The 17520-nt window shown below is 41.7% G+C and overlaps 2 protein-coding genes across 2 annotated transcripts in view; both read right to left on the bottom strand.

Annotated features, from left to right (window-relative positions):
• Positions 1–9933, bottom strand: part of GRHL1 (grainyhead like transcription factor 1) — an 82211-nt gene extending 72278 nt beyond the window's left edge. The window contains exon 1 of the mRNA XM_075126423.1: positions 9829–9933. Coding sequence (XP_074982524.1) covers positions 9829–9836 — 8 coding nt within the window. The 5' untranslated portion in view covers positions 9837–9933. The remainder of the gene's footprint in view (positions 1–9828) is intronic.
• TAF1B (TATA-box binding protein associated factor, RNA polymerase I subunit B) overlaps positions 9228–17520 on the bottom strand; it is a 60056-nt gene continuing 51763 nt past the window's right edge. The window contains exons 14-15 of the mRNA XM_048845482.2: positions 16790–17015; positions 9228–9943 (exon numbers count right to left, since the gene is read on the bottom strand). Of these exons, the coding sequence (XP_048701439.2) occupies positions 9778–9943; positions 16790–17015 (392 nt within the window). The 3' untranslated portion in view covers positions 9228–9777. The remainder of the gene's footprint in view (positions 9944–16789; positions 17016–17520) is intronic.

Here is a 17520-nt window from a genome sequence, read left to right on the forward strand (position 1 = left end):
GCATCACACTGATCACCCGGTGTCTGTCTTGTCTATTTAGATTATAAGATCTTCTGGATAGGGAATGTCTACTACTGTATTTGTACAGTGCCTACCAAAATGTGGCAGTACCCTAATGAACAAAAAATAATAAAATGTTATACTAACTTTGAAAAGGTGTCAATGCCTCCACAAGGTACAAGGCAGTGGAGAATCCAGCCCAAAGTGCTTTATATAAAATCTGTATGACAACAAAGTCCCTGCCCATAGAACAGATTCCGTGTTAGGGGTTAGCAATGTAGGTGGCTACAAAAAGTGCTTAATTTTCCCCACACTGCTTTACAGAAAACAGAAAGGATTTCAGCACTCTGTACAGTCTGTCTTGTTAACTCTTTAGCAAAAGCTTCCTTCCCCTTCCTGCAACAGACTCACAGGGTTTTCTGTGGCTGGAGCATGGATTTGGAAAAGGGAGGAGACCCTGAGTTTGGATCCCAATTCCCTTCACAGCCAACCCCAAGGCAGAGGATTAGAAAGGAGGGAGAAGTGCCCAAGAGCTGAGGTTTCTGCAAACACAGGGAAATAAGAGAGTGCAAAGAGAAAAAGGAGAAGAGTAAAAGTGAATAAGATAAGGAGACTCAGGGAATGTGGAGAGGGCAGTTGGGATGGGAGGGAGAGAGCACCTGGGGTAAGAAAGAGAGAGGAGAAAACAACAAAGAGGGAAGAGATGGACAAATGTGGATAAAAAAAGAAAAAGGGGAAATATATAAAGTATGAAGAAAGAATGGGAAAATAGTATATAAGTTTTATTTTCACTTCATTTATATCCCTCTATGCTAAATTGTGTTTTATAGGAATCCTTTAAGGAGTTGATGTTATTTTAAATACATATTCACACACCCACAGCTGAAATAGTTGCCATTTTTTTCCAGACTGAGTCAGAGGCTAGGAGGTCAGGCTCCACCAGTCTAAATTAGACATGATACCGAAAAGGGGTATAATACAAAGTCATCCAATATTCACTTAGCTCACATTTTATATATTATTTTTTGTTCATTCAACTTAAGGTCTAGAGCAGGGGTGGGCAAACTTTTTGGCGCGAGGGCTACATCGGAGCTGTGAAATTGTATGGAGGGCTGGGTAAGGAAGGCTGTGCCTCCCCAAACAGCCTGGCTCCCACTCCCTATCCGCCCCCCCCATCAGAATTCCCAACCCATCCAACCCCCGCCCCTTGTCCCCTGACCACCTCCTCCCGGGACCCCCCACCCTAACCATCCCCTGGAACCCCCCCCATCCAACCCCCCCTGCTCCCTGTCCCCTGACTGTCCCGACCCCTATCCACACCCCTGCCCCCTGGGACTCCCACGCCTATCCAACTGACCCCTGCTCCCCGTCCCGACTGCCTTGACCCCCAGAACCTCCGCCCCATCCAACCCCCCCGCTCCCTGTCTGCCCCCCAGGACCCCCTGCCCCTTATCCAATCCCCTCCCCGCTCCCTGTCTGCCCCCCAGGACCCCCTGCTCCTTATCCAATCCCCTCTCCCTTGCTCCCTGCCCCTTATCCAATCCCCTCTCCCTTGCTCCCTGCCCCTTACCATGCTGCTCAGAGCGGCAGGACTGGCAGCCGTGCCACCTGGCCGGAACCAACTGCACTCCCCACATGGTGGTGAGGGAAGGGGGATAGAGGGGGAGGGGCCAGGGGCTAGCCTCCCCGGCCGGGAGCTCAAGGGCCAGGCAGGATGGTCCCATGGGCTGTAGTTTGCCCACCTCTGGTCTAGAGTTCCATATACAGGAAAGAATTTGGCACACTAACCACTAGGCAGTCCTATTAGCAGTTCCTTTAAACACTCTTCCCATCCACGCATAAAAGTGCTCCCACCTTTGCATTGGTGTTTCAACTGCACTTAGGATGAGACTTGCTTTGTGCAAATCTAACTACCACGTGGTCCTCCATTGGGTCAGTATGGATGGAGATTGTATTATTGGGACTGCTCCATCAGCTGTCTTTTCACAGCACCCTAGTCACTATTTAGTGTTCCTGCCTAATCATCACACACTGTTGAGTTGGCCAAAGGCCACTTACCTGTACCCACAGACAGCGCTGCACACTTCAGATCTCAGTTGCAAGTCATTTTCACAGTGAACAGTTTCTAAAACAATCTTATATTGGGATGGCTCATCTTATTAGGCTGATGCTCAGGCACTGGTGTCAATCTGGGGAGAGGAGATCCAGAGCCAATTGAACAAAATAATGCTCAGTGCTCTGGAGTGTGACGATTTAGCCAAGCAACAGGCAGAAATGGGCATCAACAGGAGCATCAAGCCATGCTGTAAGAAGACAAAAAGGGTCTGGATTTCATGACCTCAAGGTCCCCTCCAGTTCTAAATTTCTATGATTCTGTGAAAAGGAGCGGAAATCCAGCTCATGACTATAATCATCAATCAGGACTGGAGTGGGAAACTTATCCACTGTTTGAGAAGCTGGATTAAATCCCAGGATCCATCTCTCCATTCAGACAGATAACCTACTATAGTGGTTCTCAGCCAGAGGTCCGGGGTCCCCTAGAGCTGTGGTTCTCAAAGCCGGTCCGCCGCTTGTTCAGGGAAAGCCCCTGGCGGGCCAGGCCGGTTTGTTTACTTGCCGTGTCCGCAGGTTCGGCCGATCGCGGCTCCCACTGGCCACGGTTCGCCACTCCAGGACAATGGAGGCTGCAGAAAGTGCCGCGGGCCGAGCTGGCCACCCTTCCCGCACCCCCCCATTGGTCTGGAGCAGCGAACCGCGGCGAGTGGGAGCCACAATCAGCTGAACCTGCGGACGCGGCAGGTAAACAAGCCGGCCCAGCCCACCAGGGGCTTTTCCTGAACAAGCGGCAGACCAGCTTTGAGAACCACTGCCCTAGAGGGCCACAAACAGGTTTCAGAGGGTCCAACAAGCATTAGACTTACTGGGGCCCTCAGCAAAAAGCTGATGCCCACTACATGGGGCTGCAGCCCAGGGCCCTGACCCCGCCACACAGGGCTGAAGCCAAAGGCTGAGCAATGTAGCGCCATGGGGCCCCACGCAATTGCCGTGTTTACTACCCTCTAACACCGACCCAGACTTATATGCAGAAGAACAGTTATTGTGGCACAGGTAGGCCGTGGAGTTTTTATAGCACACTGGGGGGGAAGGGAAGAGGCTCAGGAAAAAAAAGAAAAAGGTTGAGAACCCCTGTCCGACTAGATGCCATGGAAACACCTTGTGGTCTGATCAGTAAGGATAGGCAGCCTGGGTGGATGACAAGCCAGAACAGGTGATGCCCCTCACACTGTTGCATTCGCAGGATTTCCAGACAGATCCAAAATTCTGAGAGCTGCAAACGGCACAGACCCACAATCCTGCCCATGGTAGCTGAGCTGGTTTAACAGGAGAAAGAACCAGGGGATGAGCGGTTATATAGCTTTTTGATATCTCATATACCGTTGGGAGCTGATTTTTCATATTTTGGGGAAGGGGAAGAGTTTTCTTGGTTCTTATGAATGTTGCCATTACCAACTGTCATGAGGACAGAAGCATTAACCTCACCTCTCCTCTACTCTACTAGCCTCACTCTACCTCTTATTTCTTTCTACCTCTCATTAGTGCAGTGGGAAGAGCTGGTTCCTGCACACCTGTTTCAATTTTCAGAGTCTTGCATCTCCTTCAGCTCTTCTTTCTGGCTGCATGGCCAGTGTTCTGGGTCAGGGCAGAAGTGCTAAATTCAACATACACAGTGGCTGGCTGAGCTATGTCATATGTCCAGACTCAGAAAGCTGGACAAATGAGGGGAGGAAAATCAGAAAATAACATAGCAGCTGAAACAGGAGAAAATAGGAGTTTTCTATTGGAAGAAATTCCCCATGGGGTACTATGGCCAAAGCATAAGTTACATTTTATCTGTTGGCCCACATACCAGCCTACTCACCTAGATAGTACATATGACTCTTACCTACCTGAAAACACATTTCATTCTGTCTTGAAATGAAAGATGCATAAAAAGCAGTCCTAAATAAATTCCTTCTGTCTCACTAATGTTTTTAAAGCAGCACAAGACGTAATCATCAAGCTGATGGGTGGCTCACTCAAGTCAAGAGCGGTAGGAAAAAAGACAACAGACTAAGTGAGATATCTAATGATTCCAGGCCTTAATGTTCCCCAGTTACTCCAGTTAGTCTGTGGATCTCCAAAAGTACTGCCCTTCACCAAATCACCACTACTGCTGGAGATGCCTCACAAGTACCTTTTGGGAGCCTCAGCAGAAACCTTATTTGCCAAGCAAGGAAACAACAGAGTTTATTCAGACTTCCATTTTGAGAATGGGATTTAGGGGACTCTTCCAGGGGATTAAGGGAGTTTGACTTATTTTCAAATTATGCCAGAAGGCTTTCCAAAATCTCCCACAAGTCACTGCTTTAGAAAGCTGTGCTGGGGACTGGGCTACAAACAATGCTACTACAACTGTGAACACCACAGGTGGGTAGACAACAAACCCGAACCAGCCTGGCTTGCCTTCACACTGTACCACTGACACATACACTGGTGCTAACCCACCAGTTAAATGTCCTAGTGTAGACCACATTAGAGGCAGAAGAGAATGGAGTCAATTTTTATGACTATATTTGGAGAATGGTAAAAGCTTTTTTAAAGTTCAGTTAATAAATTGTTTTCAATGGGTTTGTGTAATTAAATGACTATTAGTTTAACATTGTCAAGTGTTTGAATGGAGATAGGCAATTAAGTGGAGGTACAATTCAAATTTTCTCAAATTCCTTTGAGAGTCATAAGGTTTCATTCAAAAAATAAAAGATGTCTTATTATATAATGTTTCCAAGTAAATCTTGATAGAGGCTCAGAAAGGGTAACACTTTGTGTATTCATTTGCCCTTTCTTTCTTTGCTAAGTCAACAGAAGGGCAAGCTGAGTTCTGTGAATTCTTCTTAGTCTTGAGGTTATATTTGCTTTCCTGGAGCTGGAAACATGCATTAATATACAACAATACACAAAGCCAGGGCATACATATGTACCACAGGGGAAGAGGAAATAAGTTTTAAAGAACTCACAATCTCATGCAGATCAATAATTAATAACTTTACAGTGTGAAAGACTTAAAGCTGCTAAATATTTTAATGCATTTTAATCTATGCACTGTAAAATGATAATTCATCTTTTAATGATAAAAGTCAAAAGCAGATATCAATTATTTTCATTTGTATAATTTCCCCTTTTCAAATACCTAAAGTAAAGAGCAAACAAAAAATGTTGACTTTCCTTGAATGTTGTTAGCAAATGATTATAAAAAGAAGATGTAACAAAACCAGAAAGAATAAGGAGTTAAAGCTGCTGGGCTGAAGTGGACACCCTAGCCTCGGGCTATCCAGCCCCAGTTGTCTGCTTAAGAAATGTGGCTCCACCTCAGTGCAGTGTTGACTGGACTCAAAGTAGTTGTGTCCCAAGAGAGCACAACTACACTTGAGTGAAGATAAGTCACCCTGTGGTTCAACAGCTTGTTGCTAACTATCATTACACAAACTAAATGTTGACTGATTAAACTGGATGGGACTGACATCAAGCACATTGGAAGCACACCCTTTACTTTTAAATCCGACTCTTACCCTATGTGTCCAGGAGGCACAAACTGCTTGGTGATGAATTGCAAGCTTTATTTCTGTTTATTAAAGCACAACTTTAATTTATTCCAACATCTAAGGGCGCATTGTTACATTCGCAGATTGAGTATGCACACACTATTTTTACCACTACAGTAGCTTTAAAAGAAAGCTGTGTCTGTAATTACGCATATGTAGTCTTTCAAATGAAGTTAAATACAGCCTTTCGTATTACTTTAAATACTATGTGTCTTTTAGCTAGTGAACCTGAAACAAATGATAAATACTGTAGTAACAGGAATAAGGCATTTTGACTAATAAAAGGATAAGTAGTTTACAATTAAGACAGTGTATAAAAGGAGAAGGTATTTCAAACTTTTTTAAAAAGTGACAAGGAAACTTACATTCTTGTTAAAAAATAATGTAACTGCTGATAAAAATAGCAACTGGGGCTGCCTATCTCATAACCACATCAGAAATTTCTTCCAAAAGGCCTAAAAACTCTAGGAAGGGTCAACATAGATAACAAATCTTAAAATCTAAACAAAAATTGTGGCACTAAAAACACAATGCATGAAATTTATCTCTGAGTCAATTTACATATAAAATTATCAGAATTGGGTCTCTCTCTTCATGCCTGTCTGACGTGCCCAGTACAATTTCTATTTAGATCTTAGATATGCCTAAGGCACCTAAGCACTGTACAAGCGCTATGAATCATTGAGTATGAATGTGACACAAGTCACATCTCAGTCTCCTCCCTCCCACTCAACGCACACTTATTTTTGTTGTTGTTGGCACTATATAATCTCCCTAGTATCAGAGCATGTCACAATCTCAAGCCTACTACTCTGACTCCCTGTTTGTGATAAGACCACCCTAAGTTTCAGATTTTTGTTTCAAGGTAGCAAGATATCACTTTCACTGACCTTCTGCTCAGTTTTGAATGAATCTTCCCCCTTGGTGTGCAAAACTTTCCAGGTGCTTTCTGTGACCTAGCTCTGACTTCTTAACCACCTCTGGGCTCCTTCCCGGTGATCTTCACAGTTTGAGTGTTGCTTTTTCCACTTGGTTCCAGAAGGTTAGGGCAGTACATCTCCATTCCTACAACCTACAAGATCCATTCTCAGTCTTCAGATTTCAACTTTATAATTTTATTTAAACTATGACTGAGGGGACCTGACTATCAGAGAGAGGACCCACTGTACTGGCCACCTTCTGGGATTACCTCACCACTGCAGCCTGGGCTCCTTGCTCATGAGAGAAGTTGGAAGCTCTTTAAGATTATGTCTATACAGTAACTGGATACCTGTGGCTGGCTCAGGCTGCAGGACTGTTTCATTGCTGTGTAGACCTTCTGGGCTCAGGTTGGCTCCCAAGCTCTAGGATCCGGTGGGGTGGGAGGATCCCAGAGCTTGGGGCTCCAGAATACACAGCAATGAAAACAACACTGTAGCCCAAGCCCCACAAGCCCAAGTTGGCTGATATAGGCCAGCTGCAGGCCTATATCAGCCTATATCAGGCCTATATCTTTGTTGTGTAGACTAGTAGTTCTCAAACTTCTGTACTGGTGACCCCTTTCAAATAGCAAGCCTATAAGTGCGACCCGCCTTATAAATTAAAAACACTTTTTAATATATTTAACACCATTATAAATGCTGGACGCAAAGCAGGGTTTGGGGTGGAGACTGACAGCTAGCGACCCCCCATGTAATAACCTCACAACCCCCAGAAGGGTCCTGACCCCCAGTTTGAGAACTCCTGGTGTAGACAAACTCTAAGAGTCTTCGCACACCCCCAGATGGGACATGCTGTCCATGGTAATCATTTTAGATGTTTGCTGACTTTAGTATAATTGAATTTCGTAACATTTGTGCTCCCTATTAGGGGTTGGAGGCACTGGCTTTTATTAATATTAGCTGAGACACCAAAGAATGGTGTTAGGCAACCGTTTATCTGCCACAAAGATTCCAGCCTACATGGTATCTATTCCTTACTCCTGTTCAAACGTATGTAAGCCCATTAGAAAGCACAATTGAGAAAACATGGGCTATGATAAGGGCCCTACCAAATTCATGGCCATGAAAAATACATCACGGACCACAAAAACTGATCTCCCACCGTGAAATCCTGGTCTTTTGTGTGCTTTTACCCTATACTATACAGATTTCACAGAGGAGACCAGCGTTTCTCAAATTGGGGGTCCTGACCCGAAAGGAAGTTGCAGGGGGGGGTCACAAGGTTATTTTAGGGGGGTTGTGGTATTACCACTAGCGATGTAAAAGTTTAACCGGTTAACCGATAAAATTGATGCTTATCAGTTTCTGTGAGCAATTAAACTCTGCCTGGGGTCCCGTCTGCCGGCCCTGCACACCCTCAGGGTCCTGGCTACTCGCCCGGCATCCTGGCGTGCCTGGGGATCTGCTGCTGCCCTGCACAGAGCCCTGGGTGTGGGGCCAGCAGCAGAAACCGGCCTAAAACATGCGGGTGCTGCAGCACCTCCTGCACCCTGTTTAAATGTTTAACCATGTAACAGATAGAATTTTAATCAGTTACACGATTATTGTTTTTACACGTTATTTACATCCCTAATTACCACCCTTATTTCTGCTCTGCCTTCAGAGCTGGGTGGCCAGAGAGCAGCAGCGGGTGGTCACGCCCCCGGCTCTGAAGGTGGCACCCTGCCAGCAGCAGCGCAGAAGTAAGGGTGGCAATACAATACCATGCCATCCTTACTTCTGCGCTGCTGCCTTCAGAGCTGGGCAGCTAAAGAGTGGCGGCTGCTGACTGAGGGCCTAGCTCTGCAGGCAGCAGCGCAGAAGGGTGGCAATACCATACCATACCATACCATCCTTACTTCTGTGCTGCTGCTGGCGGCGGCTCTGCCTTCAGAGCTGGGCTCCCAGCCAGCAGCTGCCGCTCTCCAGCTGCCCAGCTCTGAAGGCAGCACCACTGCCAGCAGCAGCACAGAAGTAAGGGTAGCAGTACTGCAACCCCCCACACCCTACCATAACCTTGCGATCCTCCCACAACTCCTGTTTGTGTCAGGACCCTTACAACACCATGAAATTTATTATTTTAAAAATCCTATGACTGTGACATTGACCAAAATGGACAGCGAATTTGGTAGGGCCCTAGCTATGATGGTGTTGGCATCCAGCTTTCTCTCCACCTTGTCTGTTCTGGCTGATTTAGTTGAGCAACTTACTCAGTGCATGAAGAATAAAGCTAGGACTTGGACAGGTATTAGATGGATGAGGCTCAACACATCTTCAGGTGACAAGTGGAATAATTTAATTATCATGATCACTGTCAGTAAGCCTTGCAGAAGAAAGATCGAGAGAAACCCAGCACGTGGTGTACCAGGAAAGGGAGGGAGGAGTTCCAGGTGTTAAAGGGGAAGCACAGAAGAAACCATGAGGCTGGAGTGGGAGAAGGATATAAAATAATGGCTACGTAAGAAGCTTGGGCATAGCAAAGGGTGAGGAGGAGAGTAGGAAGAGAAGAAATGTAAAGAGGCCAGGAGAGAATATTGCAAGGCTCCTTCCAATCAATCTGATGTTTCAAAATAGTGAGTTGCAACCCAAATGTCAGATCACCCCAATAAAACCCTCTGTTAAACACCTCTTTTCCCACAGTTGTTTTTTAGCAGTTTTTTTATTTCAAATGTAAACAAATAGTTCTTTTTAGAAATAGGTAACATTTGCTCTCATACAAGTTAAAAAACCCCAACAAGATACAGACTATTTTGAAATGCAAACCCTTCAGTAAAATGAACAATTAATATAATCTAGATGATTTGCTGCACTTTGCAATCAAGATACACACAAGTATGTATGTATGCCAAAAAACTACTACTTTAATAAACTTCCCATTGCCTTTAATACAAGTGGATATAAACTTTGGTAAGCAGTTGCTTCAGTAACTTTTCCCTCATGTGGTTTCCCATTGTTCTTTGTAATGTAGATGCATTGAAACCACGAATTGGCAGTGAGACAGGCAGTGGCAGATCCACCCATACAGCATCACGCTGAGAACAGTGGAGCTTCATGCAGGTGTTAGGTCTGTATGCATGGATGCTATTGCAGGACTGGGGCCATAGTTCTTAACTTTTTCATTTACCATCTGTGATCTTTAGGACTTTCCATTTTCTTGGACATGAATGTTTTGTTTTGTGTTACTTTCTGTGGAGTTTTGTTTTAAACAGTTTGTGTTCTATTAAACATACCTCTTCATGGATGAGAGAGGCTGGTACCCTTAGGAGGAAGGAGAACAGGTTTAACACAAACTGGTAGCTCTGTGGAAAGTTTGATTCTTTATAGTGTGTCAGTTGCCCACATATCCTACAAAAAAAAAAAAAAAACACACAAAAAAAAGGGTAAGTATGTTCTAAATCACAAATTTATCTTGTTGACATTCAGACATACTCAAGTTTTCCTCTAATTTGAGTATTTTTTATTATATCATAAGTACCGTTATTGATCTATGGCTCCAATCTATGGACCCACTCAGATTCTCTATGGAATATTTATTTGCAAGACTGGGGCCACATACAGATTAGGCTAGGTCGTTATTCTAGAGACAGGTAAGAAGGGTGTGCTGTACATGTTTCCCAAAACCAGGTACACATTGGTCTTCACTAAAACCCTGTATTTTCCATGATTCCACCACTGCAGATTGAGACAATTTGGCTGTCAAATTTAAGATGTTACTTAAGAAAATTATTCCTCTCCTATTCCCCGCTTATGAGGAGCAAAACCTTTTAAATGTTAACAGAATGTATCAGGTGGAGTCATGTTTTCCAGAGTCTGCAGACAGCCTGGAACAATAGCTCCAACGGGTGTGACTTGTTCTTATTCATCATAACTGATGTAATTCTGAGCCTACTGATGACAATTTAAATGTCAAGCATTATTAACTATTCCGCTACTATTCATTTTTAGCAGAAACATTCAGTTAGTGCACTTATTCCATTGGCCATAGCTGGCGTGGTTACAATAGAGGGTACTGGGCCAAGCTTTCTGCTGTCAAATGTTGCTGGAGTGGAGAACTGTGTGTTTCAGTCTCAAAAAAAAAAAAAAAAAAAAAAGTTAAGCAATCTCTGTCCACACTGATTGGACCTTTATTGTACATTGCAGTTTACCTTTAAATAAAATTTTCCTTAAACACTTCTTCCTGGAATCAATATTTTATAATAGCTTATTACTATATGTATGGTTACTTAAAACAAATCTCCACTGACATTTTTAGCGCTTCTTTTTGTTTTTAGGCAGTATTAGCATCATGTGTTTGAAATAGCAAGATTTTAAAATCAATATTACTTGGCATTTGAATTCTGGGGGCTTGGTACTTTATTACAATTAATTTTATAGTGGTGCACAATTTTATTGTAAAAATATTTGTAAGGGAGCAACATACAAAGGACTAGAAAAGGTTGACAGTGACGATTTAAAAAAAAATCCAAATCTGCATTTAGGAACTTGTAAGAGATCAAAACATCAGGTTTATGCACATCAATGAAGCTGAAAGAAAGATACTCAGGCATTTTTTATGTGGAATGGCCCATGAGGTAACACTTCTTTTCAAAGTGTTCTGCTCTCTCAAAATATATTTTGTCAACCAAAACTAATGATTGATACAAACAGGTTAAAGTGGCATTGCAGGGCACCTATTTGATTTTAATGGGAGTGAGGGTTTTCATACAGACATCAGATACATAGAATTTGCATTTTCTTCCTCAAAGGCATTTTCTCCTTACTATCTACTCCAAGAATAGCTAAAAGGATCTAAGACTTCAGGACCTCGTGCTTTAAAATTCCCAGACAAAAATTACATTAAAATGAAGTGTACATATAAACAAAATTAGAGTAAAATTCATTGAACGGATGTTTAATTAGCTTAAAAACTAAGTGTTAGAAACACAAGAAACTCACAGTTAGGTAAGCTTAAAAAGTCTAAACATTTTAACATATGGAAATTTAAAGCAACCTTAACTGTGCTCTGTAGTGAGGCCATGAAATAGCCATATGCATAAAGCATTTCAGTGGTTCCAGAAAAACTGATTTTTAAAGAAACATTTATGGGGTTTGTTTTTAGCTCTATGGCATCTCTAATGCACAAAATCTCATAGCTGAGGGAATGAATGCTCTTTTCACATTTTCAAAAAATTAAAGAAATGGCCATATTTGTAACTACATTAACTACTTGCACTATAGATGATACAATGGGAAATCTAAAGGATAAGAATTTAAACTCAATTCTTGATTTCTGATGGCTATGACTATTTGCATTTCACATTATGTTCTAATGTACTACATATGTAAATACATGCTTAAATACAAAATTTGCACGGAGAGAGATTGTTCATGCAAACATACATTAAAAAAAATACTTAACCAATCTGTATCAGATTTATGCATATGAATAAAGAGGATTCTTCCCTCACCCTCTGTTAAAAAGTTTCTTGTTCATACAAGAGAATGAACCTAAAGAACAAAAGCTCTTGTAATATGATACTATGTTTACATTATTCCAACCCACTTCTGTCTTGGTGAATGTATAAAAGGCAAAGTGAAAAGGAAAAAAGGTAAATGAATAATAAGCAAGTACACTGAAAAGGCAACAAAGTGTGCACACACTTTAGAATCAGTCATTTTCAAAAACAGAATATTAAATAAACTAAACCTAAAATAATATAGCTGATGTTGTAGTGTTTGTTTTCTTAAATGTGATATTTTATAGTAAATAAAATCTTAAGGCTTGGGTATATAATATATTGGCATGAAATGCAATGAGATTGAATTCAGATTTCCCAATATTCCTTCCCACAAAAGACAGCAGAAACCCATTATTGTAGTGTGAATCCAAGATGATCTTCAATCTCTCAGTATCTTTTCCTCACCCCCACCTAATCCATTGGCTGAACAGGAGCTGGGTTTGCTTTTCATGGCATGACCCAGTGGCAGAACAGTAAACTGGCCTTAGGCCAGGCCACCTTGTTTATTAAAAATAAAAAAAAAAAATCAGGATTTTGGAGGCTAGATAAAAACACCATTTGAGATGTAAATACTTCTTCCTGCCCCACAAGAGATAAATGCTATTGAACTCTTACATTATCCTGAGTGGGTCATGTTAATTTTATATCGTTCTAGTTTTTTAATCAAAATATTTTGTGATACTAAGTCAAATGCCTTACAGAAGTCTAAGTAAAGTGTGGGCCCCTTACTGAATGAGGGAGGCAACCTAGTGACAGAGGATGTGGAAAAAGCTAATGTACTCAATGCTTTTTTTGCCTCTGTCTTCACTAACAAGGTCAGCTCCCAGACTGCTACGTTGGGCATCACAGCATGGGGGGTAGATGGCCAGCCCTCTGTGGAGAAAGAGGTGGTTAGGGACTATTTAGAAAAGCTGGACGTGCACAAGTCCATGGGGCCGGACGAGTTGCATCCGAGAATGCTAAAGGAATTGGCGGCTGTGATGGCAGAGCCATTGGCCATTATCTTTGAAAACTCATGGCAAATGGGGGAAGTCCCAGATGACTGGAAAAAGGCTAATGTAGTGTCCATCTTTAAAAAAGGGAAGAAGGAGGATCCTGGGAACTACAGGCCAGTCAGCCTCACCACAGTCCCCGGAAAAATCATGGAGCAGGTCCTCAAAGAATCAATCCTAAAGCACTTACATGAGAGGAAAGTGATCAGGAACAGTCAGCATGGATTCACCAAGGGAAGGTCATGCCTGACTAATCTAATCGCCTTCTATGATGAGATTACTGGTTCTGTGGATGAAGGGAAAGCAGTGGATGTACTGTTTCTTGACTTTAGCAAAGCTTTTGACATGGTCTCTCACAATATTCTTGTCAGCAAGTTAAAGAAGTATGGGCTGGATGAATGCACTATAAGGTGGGTAGAAAGTTGGCTAGATTGTCGGGCTCAACAGGTAGTGATCAATGGCTCCATGTCTAGTTGGCAGCCGGTGTCAAGTGGAGTGCCCCAGGGGTCGGTCTTGGGGCCGGTTTTGTTCAATATCTTCATAAATGATCTGGAGGATGGTGTGGATTGCACTCTCAGCAAATTTGCGGATGATACTAAACTAGGAGGAGTGGTACATACGCTGGAGGGCAGGGATAGGATACAGAGGGACCTAGACAAATTAGAGGATTGGGCCAAAAGAAATCTGATGAGGTTCAATAAGGGTAAGTGCAGGGTCCTGCACTTAGGACGGAAGAATCCAATGCACCGCTACAGACTAGGGACCGAATAGCTAGGCAGCAGTTCTGTGGAAAAGGACCTAGGGGTGACAGTGGACGAGAAGCTGGATATGAGTCAGCAGTGTGCCCTTGTTGCCAAGAAGGCCAATGGCATTTTGGGATGTATAAGTAGGGGCATTGCCAGCAGATCGAGGGACGTGATCGTTCCCCTCTATTCGACATTGGTGAGGCCTCATCTGGAGTACTGTGTCCAGTTTTGGGCCCCACACTTCAAGAAGGATGTGGATAAATTGGAGAGAGTCCAGCGAAGGGCAACAAAAATGATTAGGGGTCTGAACACATGACTTATGAGGAGAGGCTGAGGGAACTGGGATTGTTTAGTCTGCAGAAGAGAAGAATGAGGGGGGATTTGATAGCTGCTTTCAACTACCTGAGAGGTGGTTCCAGAGAGGATGGTTCTAGACTATTCTCAGTGGTAGAAGAGGACAGGACAAGGAGTAATGGTCTCAAGTTGCAGTGGGGGAGGTTTAGTTGGATATTAGGAAAAATTTTTTTACGAGGAGGGTGGTGAAACACTGGAATGTGTTACCTAGGGAGGTGGTAGAATCTCCTTCCTTAGAAGTTTTTAAGGTCAGGCTTGACAAAGCCCTGGCTGGGATGATTTAATTGGGGATTGGTCCTGCTTTGAGCAGGGGGTTGGACTAGATGACCTCCTGAGGTCCCTTCCAACCCTGATATTCTATGATTCTATATTACATCAACATTATTATCTTTATCAATCAAACTGTAATCCCATAAAAAAAAATCACATTAGTTTAACACCATCTATTGCTTACAACAGTATGACTTTTCCGACCCACGACCAATATATATATGTATTAGGGCTGTCAAGCGATTAAAAAAATTAATCACGATTATTCGCGTTGTTAAACAGTAATGGAATACTGTTTATTTAAATATTTTTGGATATTTTCTACATTTTCAAATATATTGATTTCAATTACAATACAGAATACAAAGTGTAGAGTGCTCACTTTATATTTATTTTTATTACAAATATTTGCACTGTAAAAAACAAAAATAATATTTTTCAATTCACCTCATTAAAGTACTGTAGTGCAATATCTTTATCATGAAAGTTGAACTTACAAATGTAGAATTACGTACAAAAAATAATTGCACTGGAAAATAAAACACTGTAAAACTTTAGAGCCTACAAGTCCACTCAGTCCTACTTCAGCCAATCGCTCAGACAAACCAACGTGGTTACAATTTGCAGGAGATAATGCTGCCCGCTTCACGTTTATGTCACCTGAAAGTGAAAACAGGCGTTTGCATGGCACTGTTGTAGCCAGCATAGCAAGATATTTCGGTGTCAGATGCACTAATGCAGGGATAGGCAACCTATGGCATGAGTGCGAAAGGCAGCACGTGAGCTGATTTTCAGTGGCACTCACACTGCTTGGGTCCCTGCCACTGGTCCGGGGGGCTCTGCATTTCAATTTAATTTTAAATGAAGCTTCTTAAACATTTTAAAAACCTTATTTACTTTACATACAACAATAGTTTAATTATATATTATAGACTTATAGTAAGAGACCTTCTAAAAACATTAAAATGTATTACTGGCACGCGAAACCTTAAATTAGAGTGAATAAATGAAGACTCGGCACACCACTTCTGAAAGGTTGCCGACCCCTGCGCTAAAGATTCATGTCCCTTCAACTTCAACCACCATTCCAGAGGACACGTGTCCATGCTGACGATGGGTTCTGCTCGATAACTATCCAAAGCAGAGCAGATCAACGCATATTCATTTTCATCATCTGAGTCAGATGCCACCAGCAGAAGGCTGATTTTCTTTTTTGGTGGTTGAGATTCTGTAGTTTCTGCATCTGAGTGTTGTTCTTTTAAGACTTCTGAAAGCATGCTCCACACCTCATCCCTCTCAGATTTTGGAAGGCACTTCTGATTCTTAAACCTTGGGTCGAGAGCTGTAGCTGTTTTTTGAAATCTCACATTGGTCTCTTCTTTGAGTTTTGTCAAATCTGCTGTGAAAGTGTTCTTAAAACCAACATGCTGGGTCATCATCCAGGACTGCTATAACATGAAATATATGGCAAAATGCGGGTAAAACAGAGCCGAAGACATACAGTTCTCACCCAATGAGTTCAGTCACAAATTTAATTAACACATTATTTTTTAACAAGCATCATCAGCATGGAAGCATATCCTCTGGAATGGTGGCCAAATCATGAAGGGGCATACAAATGTTTAGCATATCTGGCAGATAAATACCTTGCAACGCCAGCTACAAAAGTGCCATGCGAATGCCTGTTCTCACTTTCAGGTAACATTGTAAATAAGAAGCAAGCAGCAGCATCTCCTGTAAATGTAAACAAACTTGTTTGTCTAAGCAATTGGCTGAACAAGAAGTAAGGACTGAGCGGACTTGCAGGCTCTAAAGCTTTACATTGTTTTCTTTTTGAGAGCAGTTATGTAACAAAACAAAACAAAAATCTACATTTGTAAGTTGAACTTTCATGATAAAAAGACTGCACTACAGCACTTGTATGAGGAGAATTGAAAAATACGATTTCTTTTGTTTATAATTTTTACAGTGCAAATATTTGTAATAAAAATAATATAAAGTGAGCAGTGTACACTTTGCATTTTGTGTTGTAATAGAAATCAATATATTTGAAAATTGAGAAAAACATCCAAAATATTTAATACATTTAAATTGGTATTCTATTGTTTAACAGTGCAATTAATCACGATTAATTTTTTAAATCACGATTAATTTTTTTGAGATTATTTAACAGTTTAGCATAGGTAAGTCACTAGCCAATGCACAGTCTCAGTCCATAGTTCTCACACTAAATATCTTGTTTAATAAAAATAAAATACCTTACAAAAATTTAATGTTGAGAAACTTTTTCATGAATATTCAACACATTTCCAACAAGAGTCAGATACTCACTTCTCATTACATAGTTTAACTGTACACAACCAATACTTGGTGTTCATGGTTGTAAGTGAATTGCCTTTTTCTTGTAAAACTCCCTCTAGGATATGCCCATGAAAGCAATTCCCATCTGTGTTTTCTTCAGCCCAATTTAACTGGAAACTTGAAGGGCTTTGCTTTTCAGCAACTTGCCTTGAACCAGACAGTGCGCCAAACTGTCTTTGTAAGTTCACTACCATTTCTGTACAAAGAGAAACAAAAACCTAAGCCGCAGTGTATCATTACATTTTCCCACAAACAGAGTTTACCTTTCTACACAGAACATTAAAATCCTGTTTTAAAAAGTTAATTTGAATTTGTGCTTTTTTCTACCTCTGCATGATATATAGAAAAAGTGTGAAATGTTTATTTTTCTTCTTCTCTTTTTTACATTTGAAATTCAAGTCAGTCTATTTTAAAAACCTCTATTGTGACTGGAACTATTATTAAAGTTATGACCCCATGTAAGTAAAGAGACAAAGTTATAGAGGACCTGAGAGGAGAAGTAATTTTAAATCAGATTGTTTAGAGATCTTTTTAAAAAACGCATTTAACTCCATTTTCTGATAAACATTTTGAAGAAAGGATGTTTTAAGAATTCAAACACCATTACCCCGCCAGTTATGCTATCAGAGCCCACAATACACATGCTCAGACTCCCAAGAGGTACTCCAGCAAAACAAGTGAAGACCGAAAAGACTTTCCCA

Source organism: Caretta caretta, chromosome 3 (assembly GCF_965140235.1).
Source record: "Caretta caretta isolate rCarCar2 chromosome 3, rCarCar1.hap1, whole genome shotgun sequence".
In the NCBI taxonomy this organism is placed as follows: domain Eukaryota; kingdom Metazoa; phylum Chordata; order Testudines; family Cheloniidae; genus Caretta; species Caretta caretta.